The 16,536-nt window shown below is 40.3% G+C and overlaps 1 protein-coding gene across 2 annotated transcripts in view; it reads right to left on the bottom strand.

The window, feature by feature from the left end:
* Nucleotides 1–16,536, bottom strand: part of ZRANB1 (zinc finger RANBP2-type containing 1) — a 40,187-nt gene that overhangs the window by 7,403 nt on the left and 16,248 nt on the right. For both annotated transcript variants that reach the window (XM_074158876.1, XM_074158877.1), the window contains exons 4-8: nucleotides 7,807–7,994; nucleotides 6,021–6,174; nucleotides 5,011–5,082; nucleotides 4,233–4,431; nucleotides 641–761 (exon numbers count right to left, since the gene is read on the bottom strand). In XM_074158876.1, coding sequence (XP_074014977.1) covers nucleotides 641–761; nucleotides 4,233–4,431; nucleotides 5,011–5,082; nucleotides 6,021–6,174; nucleotides 7,807–7,994 — 734 coding nt within the window. The remainder of the gene's footprint in view (nucleotides 1–640; nucleotides 762–4,232; nucleotides 4,432–5,010; nucleotides 5,083–6,020; nucleotides 6,175–7,806; nucleotides 7,995–16,536) is intronic.

The following is a 16,536-nucleotide window of genomic DNA, read 5'->3' as shown; positions in this document are numbered from 1 at the left end:
TTCTATTGCCCAGATTCAAACTCATACATCTCAGTCCCCAGTTAGAAGTGAAGCTCTACATGATGTTTAGTCTAAAAATAATTCACTTGTCTGAAGAAAGGTTAAGATAAATAGCTTTTGATGATAGGAAAAGAGCACATCCAAAGCAAATCACAAGAAAATAGCACCAAAATCACGTTTAGAAGTGGAGCTAAAAAATATTCCAATAATTGGAAACTTTTAAGAACATAAATCTCATTTTGGAGGGTAGTTATAAAATATCAGCTTGCTGAAGTTTATATAGTGTAAGCTTCCAAATTTGTAGGTACGTTCCTGAGACGGAAGCGTTGCAGGATGTAGGAGGCACGACATTAAATAGATGATTCTGCATTAGTTTATTCTACAGACTTCATTCTGACACCAAAAGAAATAAGACTTTTTTTGCACTTTACGGCTTAATAGCAAGTTCATAAATTCAAATTTTAAAATTAACTTTTCCATCCTGGCAGGAAGAATCTACCCAGTAACACTGTAAGGTTGCTGGCTTAAGAGGAATGTTTTCCTTTATGCTTGAAAAGTCTTATTCCTGAGTTTTTGAAAATTCTTTTCAGAAAGATTAAAATATCCTTTCTAACATCCATCTATAAAGCAGCTTTCTCACCTGGCTCGCAAGAGAGAGGATGAATGCCCAGTCTTCCTGCCACTGTTCCTCTCGCAATGAGAAATGTAAACCAAAGCTTTGGGAATACCACGATTCCCACTCTTTCCAGCGTGTGTAGAACCTAAAATGTTAGGGAGAGAGGGAGAGAAAAGAGTGGTGAAGACAAAAACATTTACTCAAGCACCATACACCTGACAGCAACATCCAACCCTTGCAATTCTTTGTCGCAACTCTGCATAGGAGGAAGAAGAAAGAGAGTAAACATCAGGAAAACTGGTTTTTACATTAATTTTATTTTTTAATCTCCAGGAGACTCCATTTGATAATCCTGTTTTAAGAGACCCCTCGGGATGGCAATGCCTACAGCAAATACACTGTAATAATGCAAGTTCCTAACAGCCTCCTGGCAAGTTTAATATTTCTTGTAGTAAGTTTTTCGAAGCCTTATTTAAGTGTATTTATTTTTAAGTGTTCATGTACAGGGAACAAAACCAAGACATTCCCTTTCACATAAGAGGATTTGCTCGTTCTTCTCACAAAAACAATACAGGTATTCTCTATTGTTGATCATACCACGAGCCAATTAACTATTAAGTACTTGCCTATCAACTTCAAATAGACTGTGGTTAACAGGCAGAATCTGTTTTGTATCAGTTTTTGGAGCAAATTTCACATTATATGGAACAGTTACAAAGCAGCACGGACAGAAAAAAAATATAGAAAGTGGGATTAATCCAATTTATGCTCAAAGTTTTAAAGTCACAGGATTTCTACTTTTCTGTTTATATTAAAAATTACCAATTTTGTACACTAGTTTACTCCTAACTTTTTATCTTTCCTAATCAACTATGAATGGAGAAGACCTACACATTAAAAAGCAGATGGTGGCTTTTTAAAATGTGAACCTCAGTGCAATCACCGCGCTATGGCAAGGGCACAGCTTCACGTCAGGAACACGGCTTTAGTGAAGGGTGCGCTAAGCCAGCTCTTAAACAATGGCCTTTACCGGGAATACAAAGAAACCATTCTGAAGTTCAGCTTATTAAAAAAGTCACTGAAATGAACTCATTTGATTACAATCTGAGAAAATTAACAGACAGTGAGTGCGTGGGAGGAAACCTTTCCTTATATTTTCAGTAAAGATGCAATCATCCTAAAATCTTGGTATATATAACGGCTGTCACCAACCAGGCTGGTTTTCACAGTTACAGCTAAAAATCTTTGCATGGATTAGAAGACCTATTAATAAGACATTCTGATAGGTCTCTGTGCTTACTCACATCAGTGTATCCACAGGGAATCTTCTGGATCTAGCTACGTTCCAGTTTCTATCCAAACACATCAACTGCTTCCATCTTTGCAGCTGATGTTTTGCCTGTTTTCCCCCAGAAATCTCCAACTGAGATTTAGCACACCTTGTGCTAAATGAATTAATTGCTAGGTCTCCTGAAAGAAGTTTAATCAGAATTTACTTAACAAAAAAAAAACCAAAACACAAACTACCCCACAAACGCCCTAATGGGGATGTGTTTTCCTAAAGAATTTTCTTCTCCGAGTTCACCAGCCCAGACACAGCTGTCTGTAGGTGTTCACTGGAGGCTCTTTCGACGGCCTCGTAGACAGAAGTCAAAGCTTAAGGCTTTTATCTCATTTAAAATAAACTTTTCAGTTTAACACAAAAGGACTGGATGCATTAAAAATAAAATCTGAAAAGTCCACGTACGGCATATGCCCGTTCTCCACCAAGAGCTAGCGGTGGAATACAAAAAGGGACAAATCACAACACTTTTGAGTAAGCTAAAAAAGTGCAGTCATTTAAAAGGCGAGTGGAAAATTGTCCACAGGCCAGAGCCTCTGGGAACTTCACTACTGAGCTTGTTCTGAGTCCCGGACACTAGACTGTCTCTAGTAAATAGATTCTTCTTTGTTCAGCATCTAAACAAACATAGCAAAATGAGGCCAAGTGAGTTACATCAAATGTTCTGTGTCTGACTACAAAAATACCTGGTTTAACTTATCTTTGCAAAGGCTTTGAAGAACAATTCCACGAGATAAAAGTTTAAGCACACTGTTGTTGAGTGGTGACTGCATTTAAGAGCCTGTTCCTTCAGCAACAATCATTAAAACCGGTGACAATAACATCACTTCCCATCTGCTGCATGTCACAGCCCACAAAATTAAATGTGCCTTCCCACATAAAATCTATACAGCAAGTATAGGATGTACAGGACGATTAATTTACACCAGAACTGAACTAAAAGACTTCTCACACCCTCAGTCTGGATTTTTTTGAAAGGAATTAGGCCTGAAGTCTGATGTAGGATCACCACTAACATGTCAGTTGATTCTTCAAGAATTTCCACCCCAGGCAGACCAGTTCCTATTAAGGATGTAGCTCTGTAGAGGCTGGTACTAGAACCTGTACTAATTCTTAGCCATTAAGATTATCCAGGCTGAAGGTAAGCAACTGGACTCAAACAACTATAAAGGAACACATGAATCAGTTAAAAAAAAACCTGTGCTTCCAGTAAGGATGAAGATTAAGTGAATTCAAAGTAAAATGCAAATTCTGTCTAGAACACAAACTAAAAAGCTTAACCAGATTTAACACACTCCAAATAACGAGTGCTACGTTAGATACAACAGTTATTCAGCAACACTTAACACTAACATTTTGAAAGATTGGTTTAAACCTCAATAGTTTGCAGCGTGTTTTTGGATACCACGCTTGTTTTCGTTACCATAAAGAACCAAACCTGACCTATCATAAATTTCTGTTCTGGCCTCAGGGGAACTGCCTGCGATGCCAGGGACATTCCTGCCTGGTCAAGACGCACGCTCCATTATAAACAACTCTGGAGCAGTGACGGACCCAGTCGGAGACAGGGTGTCGGAAGAATCGTTACTGAAGCACCACTTGATCAAATCCTCCTCTGGGAATACTAATTTTGGGGTGTCATCACAAGCTGGGGTCCAACTGGAAGAATTTTTCCTCTAGCAGAGGCAAAGCATGGTATGGGACTAAAGAAGGCTGCCAGTGTAAAATAACAAAAGTTCTTTTGCAGAATGATGAATTAATTCTATGGCCAAATGACAGCACTAGTTAAATGTCACCACTCTGCTTTACTGCCATGATTTCAGCAGACAGAAGAGGAACAAAAAGAGCAACACCGAATAAAGCTGTAACTAAGCAGATGGAATGAAAATACTGAAAAGTTTATAGAGGAATAAAAGGCTATCTTCTATTAACAATCTTCTGCGAAGCTTCCACCAGCAGCAGCAAGGCTCAGCTTCGCGTGATTTACATTGCGAGTAAATTCCTGTCTTAACTGTGGTTAGCACACTCTTGACAAGCACGAAGCATAAAGTATTTTACTCCATTTTAAATGCTATTTGCTGAATATCACATACCGTCACCGAGTTCAGAACGTCCAAGTTTCCAGTGCTCCCATTTAAAATACACTAGATCTAGATTTCTACACGAAATACACATTTTGAGGCACATAATCCACAGAAAATTGTGGAGAAGAGGTTGGGGTTTTTTTTTTTTAATACTATGTTACATGGAAAGCTGTCTTTAAAACCAAGTTACCAATGTGAGCAGTCGTGTAAACTGTCGTGAAGAGCTTTCCGCAGCACTGAATCCTTGTCGTAAATGCCCCAGGTGGCCTGTAGTACTGAATCCAGCAGGCAGTCCCCCGCCGTCCGGTTCCAAAGTGCATACAACCTGCTGTCCAAGCGCGTACCCAGTTCCAGCGACCAGTTAATAATGGGAGATTCCTCTTCCAGCTCTGCAATGCGACGATAACCTCTTTTAAAAACTTATTTCAAGTCTCAGAGAATCTGAACAGCAAACTAATGGCACCGTCTCAACAATTTACCCACTTACATGAATAGAACTAAGTTTTCCTTCATGCTACAAAAATAGGTGAACTACAAAAGCTAAAGGCATTCCTTGGGCAAAATACTGTCAAGAAAAGAAGAAAAAAAACCCACAAAACCCAACCAAACTATAGCCTTAAACAAAGCATCGCACCATTTGTTTGAGGAATGCTATTGAAAAGATTGTCCAGTTTTCTTTAAAGAGCTTGTGAATTAAAACTGTAAAGCTTTAAAAATCTTTACAATTCAAAGATACGTTACAAATGTGATTTCTACACTCCATTCTCTCTCTGCCTCATAAATAGACTGTAAACGTTAAAATAACGCCAGGGTGAAGATTAACTTGAAAGCATCAAATCTGTATTTAAAACAAAATGATGCAACAAAGCCACAAACATACACTTTAAAAAAAAAAAATAAATAGAAATAATAGAAATATTCCCTAATGAAAAGCATGGAGAGATTGTAGCCATTCTCAGAGCATTTACCTTTCTGAACATCTCTATCAAGTACTTCATCAAATAACTTTTCTTGGACTGTGGGTGGTAAGTCTTCAATATCTGGAAAAACAGAAAGCAAATACAAAAATCACTTAGAGACGTGTTACCAGCTGATGCTCAGGACTCACACAACAGCTTTTGCCCTATCACCCCTAACGTCCCCTCTCAAAAGCTGCTATTCTTTTCAGATCTGTCATTTGTGAGCACAGGCTCCATAGAGCACGTGCGTATCTCACACTCACTGTCATACCTTTTACGCAGAAAGGATCATCACAGGGTAAGAATGGATTTCTCTGAAGGAGAAAGTGAAGTAGAGAAGCACTTTGAAGTGGAAAACAACAAAAAAAGGAGTATTTTCAACCCTACTTCTATCCTAAGTGATAGTTTTCCACCCACCTGAATGGCTTCTCCTGCCCGGTCTCCCCCGATGGACAGGTACAGTTTGCCAAGAGACTTGTTCTCGTACAGAACACCCACTTTCTTAGTCATTTCATGCAGACTTCAACAAAATAGTTCAGAGAAACTCTGCTAGCTTTAGCAAAATTGTGAAACTTAAATAAGGGAGTAAATCAAATAGTTAAACAGAAACACCTAGTATCCCTTCAGGCAGCCTAGGGGATAATGACCGGGCTCTAAATGGTATTTCAAAGGTAGAAAGATCTCTCTTAATTCCAGTGTTGGATCTGCCAGACCTGCCGAGATGTAGCTTTCCTTAGAATACACAACTTTTCTTCAATTTCCTCATGTCTAAAGAGGACAACAGCTGTTCACTTCACAGGAACAACGTAAGGGTTCAAGTGTGCAAAACACTGAATATTAATAAGCAAATTCAACCAGATCTGACCTCAGCTACTAAAACTTAATAAATAAAACCTATACACACACACACCACCACCAGAAAGTCAAAGCATACATCCAAAACAAGCAATTCGCAACTAGGTGACAAAAAAAAAAAACCACAAAACTTCTTCCATCAGTAAGAAGAACGTTGTAGCTACCTGCAGGTAACGTAAATGTTACAAGGTCAGTCAGAAAATAGCAAGCAAAGTCTCCCTTTCGTTGATGAAGAGATGCAGCAATTTCACGACGAATTTGTTCTGTGACCTCTGGACACACCATGGCAGGAATGCACTTCGCTGCATGTTGTGATACCTGTAACATAATACAGTTACTGCTCTCACTGTTATTTCTAGTTAAATACAAAGACTCAGGAGCAGTAACCACCAGTGGACAGTATTTTGTTAGCAGAGAACAACAGAGTATAAACATTGGTACCCTGAAAGATTAAATGTTTAGTGACTCTCAATGAATTAACGTCTCATTTGTCATGTAGCTGATAACACAGAGCGGGTTAAAAACCTCTTTAAATCAAAGAATTGAATTAACAGGTGACCAATTCCAGTAGGAAAAGGAAAGGAAAAAGAGAATAGGTAAGAGCTAAATAACAATAGGACACATACCTCAAATCTTATGCATGAGCCCAGTCTACATTTAACAAAGAACTTCATTACCACAGCACAAGACAGTTTCCTACAAAGAATGTTCCCAAAAACTATTAAGCTAAGATACTTAAATCTCTCCAGATTCTAATCATCACTGGCAGCAGGAACTCATTCAATGATACAGGGCAAGTGACACAGGGATGACACTGAATATATATTAAAAAAAAAAAAAAAACAACAAACATTTAAGCCACATTTTCACTAGTTAATATCCCAGCAAAGGAAAGTATCACTGTGGCTCAAATACTACTGAGCATTTTCACAAATGATATATGGAGTAAGTATCCCTAGAAACCGAAACAAAACCAAACAGAGAAGTCTGCAAGGCAGTATTTTCAGCAAATTAACTTGGTTTTAAATGTGTAACTCCATCCACCCAGACAGCTGTATGTAGGCAGCACAAACCTACTGATATTAGCCATATATAAATATATACTCTTCTAAAGGCTTTAGCTACATTTGTCTTGCTCCATCTACTCTTTTTAATTACTCAGCCCTACGCATTCCATCATCCCTGCGTGCTTCTCAGGCATGCTACTTTTCCCCAGAACACAAGCTTGAAGAATTGCATTAAGCATCAAAAGAAGGAAGGAGGCACAGTAAAAATTTGGCTCTGATCAGGTGAGGAACCAGAAGCCTGAGATGAAGAAAACACACAAAAGGAAATAACAGAATTACTTGGGGACCTGGTAAGAGGGCAAAGATGGAGAAGAGCAAAGACAGAGGAGGGCCATACAAAAATATACAAGAAAATGGAACATGCAAGACCAAGTAGAGCACAGGAAGGAACCAACCAGTCTATAAAATGGGCAGAGACTGGAAAAAATGTAGTAATTTTGCAAAGCAAGACATTTGCCTTTCTCTAGAAGAGAAGCTCCCAAGAAAACCAGGGAAGAAATACCAGGTAGACTTACTCATTAACAAAACTCAGAAAAAACTACACTGTCATTGATCTCAGTGCTTTGCTTTTAGTGCATTTCCTCTCCCCCACCCAAAGCACAGGAAGCCTCACAATAGCTCACTTCCAGGTCAGAACCTGTGCCAACACCGCTCATTAATGAGAAAACTGAACGTCCTCAAGACCATCACACACGTAACAGTCTGAAAGCGAGCTCGCCTCTTCAGGAGAAACATCAGCAAAGGCACAAAGCAGCAGTTCGTGTATTCCAACAATATTAGCCTCTATCTTTTTAGCAAATAAAGTTACATGTCACTGGCTGCAAACAAGGGCACCGTTACATAAAGTTCCTATTCAATCTGTGCAAGGGCCAAAGTAACTCACCTCCGTGAGCAAAATTGCCAGCATATCTTGTCTCTGGAAGCGTATCGCCAGATGGACAAGCGTGTACCCAACGTCAAAAGCAGAGGGGCGATTTAGCAGGCGTACTTCATCTGCGGTAAGCTGGCGGGCAATATCTCCTCCCGAGGACTTGTAAGCTTCAACAGCAGCTAAATCACCTTCTACCACTCCTGAAGGAAAAAAAAAAAAAAATACACAATTCATTTTAGCTAGTGAATGAGCCACGCTGGATCAAACCACCTTATTTAACAGTTTCTCTCTATCTATTCTGAAACAGACCTAACATACAAAGATCAACTGAATACCAAGAATCTTACAAATTTTTATCCCTCCTTTTTTTTTTTTTTTTTTTAAAAACAGAAGACTACAAAACATTTACACTTACCTCACCTCCTAGACTATTTCCACTATCCAAACTAGTTGGAAGATAGGGCAGATGAAAAGCCCGCTCTGAAGTGGCTCTGAGGACACTTGACAAAATACCTGGCGTAACATACTCACTGCATTTCATTTGATCAGGAGCACTGGAGTCAAGTCAGACATTCAGAGTACAAAGATTAGTTTGATTATTGTATCTTCCCTTGTAACTTATCTTGAAAACAAAACTACTGGATCTAAGACGTAGATGCATTAAAAGGTTTTTCGAAGTCAAGTATTGGGATTTTTCTTCCCCCCAAATATGGTTTAAAACAGTGTTGGAGGAGGGTACAGAGCAGTTTCTCTTCAGTTCACCATCTCTGCTACTGACTGAACTTAAGGTTATCATTCAGGGCACTCTATTAAAACTGAACTAAAGAGATATTACACACAGATGCTGCATCACCTTTGTGTTGCTTAATTTCCTAAAGCAAGATGGGTGAGGGGACACGACCCCTAACGTCTTCTAGAGTCCCTGGGAATCTCTAACTTCTGCACCGTGCTTTGTATCAAGGCCATTCATGCTGAATGGATTCTTTAGCTGCAATTACCAGAATATACCATCAACAAGGCGTGGTGGCGTTATCTTTAACAGTATCAGTTCCAATGTAAGACTTCCTAAATTTAGAAATTCCTTCAATTATAAAGATGCTATTTTTAGATATATCCTTCATAAGATAACTGTGTAATGCTGAGTCAAGGAAACGGAAAAGCCATCTTAAAGCCATCTTTAATAGGGAAACAAGTGAAAACAGAAGAGTAAGAGGGCAGATCACAGAAAAAAAGAAAACCCTTTCCCCTATTTTCTGCAGCTAAACCTCCTGCCAGCTCCTAAGAGCCAGCAGTTGAGCAGAGGCCACGAGGCTGGAGACGCAAGTCCTTCCTTCACTCAATTTGCTTCCCAAGACTCAAAGATTGATCAGCAGGGAAAGAGGTGAATGGCACTACTTTTCAGGACCGAGATGCAAACACCAGACCAAAAAAAAAAATCCAACCTAGAACCAAACAAAAAACCCCAACAATAAAACCCCAAACAAAAATCCACACAACAAAGGGAACTGCCTTCTACAGAGAAGCACAGCAACTGCTGGGTCGCTGGTTAATCCAGGATTTGGGAAAGCATTCTTAGCTCGGCCAGGAAGTCTGTCGTTTTCAATACTGAGATTACAGAGCTTTCAGAAGAAATGCAAAGGGAAAACGGATTATCAGTGCAAGACCTTTCTCTACAAAGTTATCAGTTCTGCTTAGGAAGCCTCTACAGATAAAAGTTAGATTATTCATTTCAACAGTGGTGTACAGCAGAGAAGATCCAGAATACAAACTCAACTGCAAGTTTCAGTCAGTCGTACAACATCTACCCATTCAGCGAGGACTCAAAAGTCTTAACAGACCAGGGCAGGATGAAAACAACATAGAATGACAATTTCCTAGTTTTCCGATGCATGTTTCTGGTCTGCCTGTACAGGGAGACATTCCCATTTCACTCCAGCATTGATGTCTCATTGTGTTTAACTGCCTGCAAAGGTACTCGCCCCTGATGTGTTAAAGAATTAGTTACACAAGTTATGTCTGTCCATTTTAGTCCTTGTTCTATAAGAGAACTCTGCTGATGAGAAAAATAATTTATCTTAAAGGAGCTGCTACTAATGGAGAAAAGCTACTTCACAAAGGGAAATGAACACTCAAAATGTGTTGGTCAGAGTTGGAGATTTTCTCCAAAACATCTGGATGCACTAACTGTTTTGTAACTGAGTCTCAACAGATAAACATGACACACAAAATCAAACCATACAGAGCTTATTCTGCTTAATTTTTTTGCACAGAGCCCATTACAAATTTATTTCCTTATGAAAAGCTTCCTCCTGCAAACCTGCTGCATGTTTAATGTCTGGTACTGTCCTGCACTGAAATACTGTGACCCAAATACCCAGAGCATCACTTCTGTGTGGTCACTGCAACCTCTTTGGCCCCTTGTAGCCACAGCAAGAGAAGTCCAAATTTGTCTTTACTCCTTCTACCAAATATCAACTCCATTTTAGCTGCTTCAAAAGAGCAAGGAAAATTCCTGACAGTTCGTCAAGTGCCAGCCTGCGTACAGTGCCAGTCAGTACAATCCAAGGCTGCAGCAAACACTAAGCAAAAATATAGTATAGTAATAACTGGCAGATTGCCAGAAATCTGAACCAGAAAACACAAGTCTTGCCTCAAAACTATGGGCTAAAAACTTGCCTACAGGCAACATTCGTAAGAACTGTCTACAGTTCCTAAATTCAGTATCAGCACTCCTAAAGAAGATCTCAATGTCCTTTTATTGACAATAGGAGGCACATCGCTACAATGGCTTTGATTTGTCAGATGAATGAGAGGCTCCAATTCATTAAGTCTATTTAAATAAAGCTTAACAAAACACTATTTACAAGAAATATTACAGAAATATTTACTGATGTTCTAATTCACTGCATTTCACAACACACAAGTGCCTGATTACTTACAGCAGCAGCTTTTGAGCCGTGTTCCGATGCAGTGCCGTGCCAGTTGGATCGTTCCCCACTGACACCCCCTGCATTCCCCAGACTGTTAAAATGTCACAAGGAAGAATGGCATTTGCCTGACGATTGTTCACACAGCACCCGGGAGCGCCCCGGCAGCCAGACCTCTCACCAGGGCAAAGCTCTGATCAGTTTTAAGAGCCACAAGGATGCAAACAGATCCTTATTTAAAAAGGCTAAATTTAAAAAAAAATTCATCACCCAATAATAACTATTTGTACCATCTTAACCTTGCATTTTTCCTGCTACAACCATCTTTATTAGGTACCAGACACTACCTTTGCTCATATTAAATAAGCCCATAATTAGCCTACCTGCTAAAACCAAACCATTTCAGCTAAGGTGCTATTAAATTTATTCTTTAGAACATGTAAATATTTATAGGGGTTAGCGCAGTTAAGTTAACTTGGAAAACGTGCAAGAGATTACAAGCATATCTAGGAAACTAAATCCTGTTTGCCCAAACTGCACAGTCCCAATGGCTTCAGAACAGCCGGATGTAAACGTTTCCAGAGAAAATACTGTAGCAGCAGCCTCTATTCACTTCACTATCTTTCTGATAGTTCTGGAGGGCACTGGCTGGCACAACTTGCAAATGAAACAGGGAAATTCTCTCAAATAGAGCAGTGCAGTTCTGCTGTTTTTCTACGGGGGCAGCAGAAAGGCTGGAGGAGACAGAACCTGAGTTAAAAGTTCCTCAATTCCCCAGCTGAACTTCTGGGGAGACAAATGAGGAATTTCAGAGCAGCAAAAAGCAGCAGGTCAGTCAGCCAACAGCGACCGATTCTGCAGGAGGCTCCTGACCCTTAAAAACTGTAAAAGCATCACCGTACAAGAGGCACATACGCAGTCCTGCATATACTACAGGGCAGGCATTCTAACTCTTGGAAAAGGCTGAACAGGATTAAGCTGAAATAAACAAGCAAAACCCGAAGAGAATTAATTTCAATCCTATACCTGCTAAAATAAATACAACATTTTTGCTAAATTAATGGAAGAACGTGAAGATGGCTTTGTTTAGATACGATATGTAAAGAACAACCCAAAGATTTGAGATTTCTTTGATTCAAGGAGGTAGCACTGCTACCGTAAACGATGTGTTATCACATCTGAGTAGACGACAAAAGGAACCACTTCATCTTAAGGAGGTCATTGTGCCTCCTACATGAGACAATTGTAATCAACTTCACTGTTCCTTGAGCTGCTTGGTAACAGAAGGCAAATTTCTTAAACAACCAAATCATACATTTTAGAAGTCAAAGGTAGAGACAGATCCCTCTGTAACATACACCAGATCAGAAACACGTGCTGCTTCTCTTCTGCTACAGGTGGTCTACATCATAAATGCTCTCATTGACCCATCTACAGACCAATCCCCAGATTGGTTGAAGTGCCAAGGGGACCTTCCAGCAAGCGAGGGGCTGACTCTATGATCAATTGACCGACCCATTAAAGCCTAATTCTGACACTTGTTAAAAACCTTACTGCTCCTCTAGCACCAAAGGTGCTGAGGAGCTGTGGCTGGACCATGCGAGCTGTAGCATCCCCTGGAGCTCAGCACTTGCCCGCTTCCAACTATTCATCAGGTGGTCACAAAGAAAGTTTTATTATCAATAAAGGATTTTGAGCACCAAAAACATTCAGAATTTCTCCTCTTAGAGGAAGAACTCCTTCGCAAGCAAATATGACACACCAATTAATACATAAGAGAGGGATTATCTGAAAATCCTTTATGGGCCTCTGACCACACCCTTCTGTTCATGCTCCTCTTTCTTCATTTCCAGGACCTCCCTTGTTAGAATTAGCACACAGTCAACAGCAGGTCACTCTCTAGGTAATGACAGCTCGAGATAGAACCTTCTGTATACTAAATTTTTAAAGTCAGCTTAAAATAAGCAAATAACTTCCAAGACGACATCTACCTTAAACCTGAAGTCATCCAACACAAGAGAGTATGACTATCACCTATTCTTTTTTCCCCCCACGCAAACAGCTCTTGCCCCCACATACAGTCCACGTAGTATGTATCTAACATATCATTACAAGACAAAGCAGCACACATGAAAGAAGAACTGTGGAAGGATGTCCTTATCCCCTCTGTCAGAGCTATCACATCCCTTGTTGCATTAAAGACCGATCAGTCAGTTGCAGGGTTGCACCCAGAAGGAAGGCTGGACAGTGGAAAATCACAAATGATATTAAAGATAACCATCAGTGCCTTCCAAGAGAAATTTAAATAACTTCTTAACTTGATCATTTAATCAATTATTTTTCAGCATAAAATATCACTGAGCATTTGGGGTTAGGGGTTGGAACAAGAGGATCTTTAAGATCCCTTCCAACCTAAACCATTGTATGATTTTAAAAAAAGCAGTCAAGAGACCAAAATAAAAGTGTGTTTCAGGAGCTATGATTTTCTACCAATGAGTAAGGCGTGCAGAGTTTTACCTACTCTGAAAGATACACACACACAAATGTAAAGTAGTTATGATAGAATATATGTATAGGACACAGACGACAATACAACAAGATTTCTCATCCAGATGAAAGTTGTAAGCCTACATCACTGTTACCTGGCCCAGCAGACAAGTATGCCCAGGCACGCTTCCCAGTATCCCAAAGGAACAGGGAAGGAGGCTAGGTTGCTCAGCTTACACCAGGGACTGTCCCCCCAACCATCCCAACAGACACCATCTGCCATATGTAAAACCAAGGCCAGGGTGACAGGTGACCTGTCAGTGACTAATTCATGTTACACTTCCCCAAACAGTTCCAGCCAGCCTAAACTGGCACCAGCAAGGACCAGTGTGTGGCCCCTCCCCACCTCCAGCACCTTGTTCCCACCCAGGCATTTCCCACTCCCTTATTCCAGCATCAACAGCCCCATCGAGGTTTAGCTCTACCACAGATGTGATGAGGACACCAGTCTGGGGTTACTAAAACAGTAAAACTAACAAATAAAAAAACCAACCACAATCCCCCAAAAATATCCCCTTATCAAGCTTCATTTTTAGCAATATTAATTTCTAGATGTACTTCATTGTACATTGATAAACAAACACGCCAGGGGGACAGAAATAAGCACTAGGAGGACAATTTTGGGTGGCAGTGCCAGCTGAGAGCCCCTTGGCACATCAGTCCCTTCGGGCCACCTTTATTTGCAGTGAAGAGCCACAAACTCTGGAAGACAGAGCGGGAGGTGGCCTCCATCTCTCCTGGAGCTGTGGAGCAGCCGGGGATGTGCCCAACCAACTTCACACCGAAACCCAGCCAGAACAATTACCCTTTCCCCCAGGATCTGGGAATCTTTGGATAACATATTTGGCACTATTTCCAAAAAACAAAGGGAGAAAAGGACAGAGGAAAAAACACCCCATAAGAGAGATAAAGTGGTCGACCAAGGGAAAACTAAGCAGACACATATGCAGGAATATGAGGAATGAACCAGCAGTCCTTTTAAGGATGTACTGCAAAACAAGATTCATTACAGACTGCTCTAAATATTTTTGATTTGTTTAAGAAACACACTCTTAGTTGTTTCTTTCACACAGCTAAGAAGAATGTGTGTCATCTTGGTTTTGGAGCCACCATCCCCAGCCAGGGAGTCTGGCCCATGATGGTGGGAGCCACCTTACGGACCTGAACCGAAGGAGCAGTGCACACTCTTCCTGCAGCAGTTAATAACCAGGATTGGAAAAGAAAGGAAAAGAGGAAGAAATGCAGTTTACTTTTAATCCGTGGGCTACAGCTGAAGCTCTGGAGATAAACACACAACCTGAAGATCCCCAGCGACCACACTCCGCTGCCACCACCATAAAACCCTCAAGTGCCAGGAGAAGGGAAGCTCCAGCAAGTGCTGAGTGTAAGCCCAGAGCAAACCCTGAACACTAGAAAGGTTTTAAAGCCATGACCATCTTCATCCATTTGTACTACTTAAACACACAGCCAGCAGTAACCAGCTTCTCCAGCCCCCAGGGCAGTACTGCTCTGCCTACACATCCCATCCCCCAAGCCCCACAGGCCACCGAGCCACCCCTACAGTCTCTTTAGCAGAGATACTGCGAGTTATAGAAAAGACCATGGAGCTTAATTTTAATTATATGTTAGCCTTCCCCCCCTCCAAGAACTGAAAGTCATTTTGGACTTTACATTAACCTTTTACCAGGCCAGTAGAGTAGAAAGCATCGGGGTCCTTGCAGAAGCCACTTGTAATTTCTCATCACAAATGAGACTGGGATTTGTAGCAAGTCACGTTACTCCACAGCTGTACTTACCGGACACTCTGCTTTGATTTTAATACATTTTAACCAGACAAATCAGTTCTAAAATCTCATCCTTTTAAAAAGAATCATTTGACAGATACATCCACTGCTGCAAAAACCAAGTCAACAAGAAAAAAAACCCATCTAAGTGCATTTACTTGCAGAGTTTAAAAGAGGGAATGCCACTAAATCCTTCTGATTCAGAACTAATACCCTCCATCAAGGAAACTACTCATGCTGAAATGCAGGAGTTGCACTCATCACATTTTGCACAGCCCAGATTTGCAAGGAATAGAAGCCTTGATGGTATATTTATTTACTGAGAAGGGGAGAGCACGAATGAATGTCTCCAATAAAACAAACCCCCCCCACACACACAGAGGCACTTTTCTAAATCCACACAAGATACACAACTATCTTCATGTTTCAGCTAAAAGGAACAAATATGGGAAACAGTCCAATACATGTTTTTAAATGAAACTTGACATTAAATTTAAAATCTAGTGAAAAGAATTTTGTACTAGAGTTGAGATGCAAAGAGGGAGTTCAACTAAACAGCTGTCCCAGAGTATCAAACATTTTCCTTGGTACCTTCTGAAAGATAGTATCTTCTAAGAGAAAAGAAAATAACCTGTCTGCCAAGAATTACTCCTACTCCTGCTCCTCTAATCTTTATTTTTAACTTCAGGGAAAGCTACACTTTGTACATCCAAAAACTTTAAACCACTACATCTCTCCCACACAAGGCAGACTCAAAGCAAATGGACCCTCCACAACTGATTGAGTTTAACTCGGAGGTGCACAGTCTGAAGGTACCGTATCCAAACAAACCACCACTTTTCAGCTGGACTCTGAAACCAGGCTACATACCAATGCTTACTCCATCGATTTTCACAAATTTACTTGCCATTTAACATGAACTTGTCCTGTTTTATAACTGTGTTTGACTAAGGATTGAGCAGCGTTCACCAGAGCTCCAGGTGGCTGCCAACCAGTAACTCGCCAAGTTACAGTAACTCAGTTGATTTCAATGATAAGAACATACACTTCAGGCAAAATTGTTCCATTGACAGTTAAATTGTTTTACGTGTGTCACAACCAACTTAAAACAAATTGTTTTAAGTGTGACAACCAGCACAAGTGTGGCTTATTGCTTTTACAATTACTGGTTAAACTGGTAGGTCTTCCCAATATAGATGCGCTCGACAACCACAAAAGAACCTGTGAAGCTTCCATCAGTCCTCCCAAAGTTATTCCTGCTACAAGGAGTATTTGGAAAAATATGACGCAAAACGCAATTCTGAAATGAAGGACTGATAATTAACAGCTTTGGTATCCTTTTTTTTCCCCTCAGTTAAAAAATTACGGTAAGATTTTAAGTTACAGAAAGGAACCCATGAAATCTTGCAGCAGAACACTAGTAAAAAAAAATGAGCACACAACTCTATTTGCATTCTGCCTTTCTCATCAAGATCTCTTCAAGA

The sequence above is a fragment of the Numenius arquata genome, chromosome 15 (genome assembly GCF_964106895.1).
Source record: "Numenius arquata chromosome 15, bNumArq3.hap1.1, whole genome shotgun sequence".
In the NCBI taxonomy this organism is placed as follows: Eukaryota; Metazoa; Chordata; class Aves; order Charadriiformes; family Scolopacidae; genus Numenius; species Numenius arquata.
Note: the sequence above shows the minus strand (reverse complement) of the source record. Positions and strands in the feature narration are given on the sequence as shown.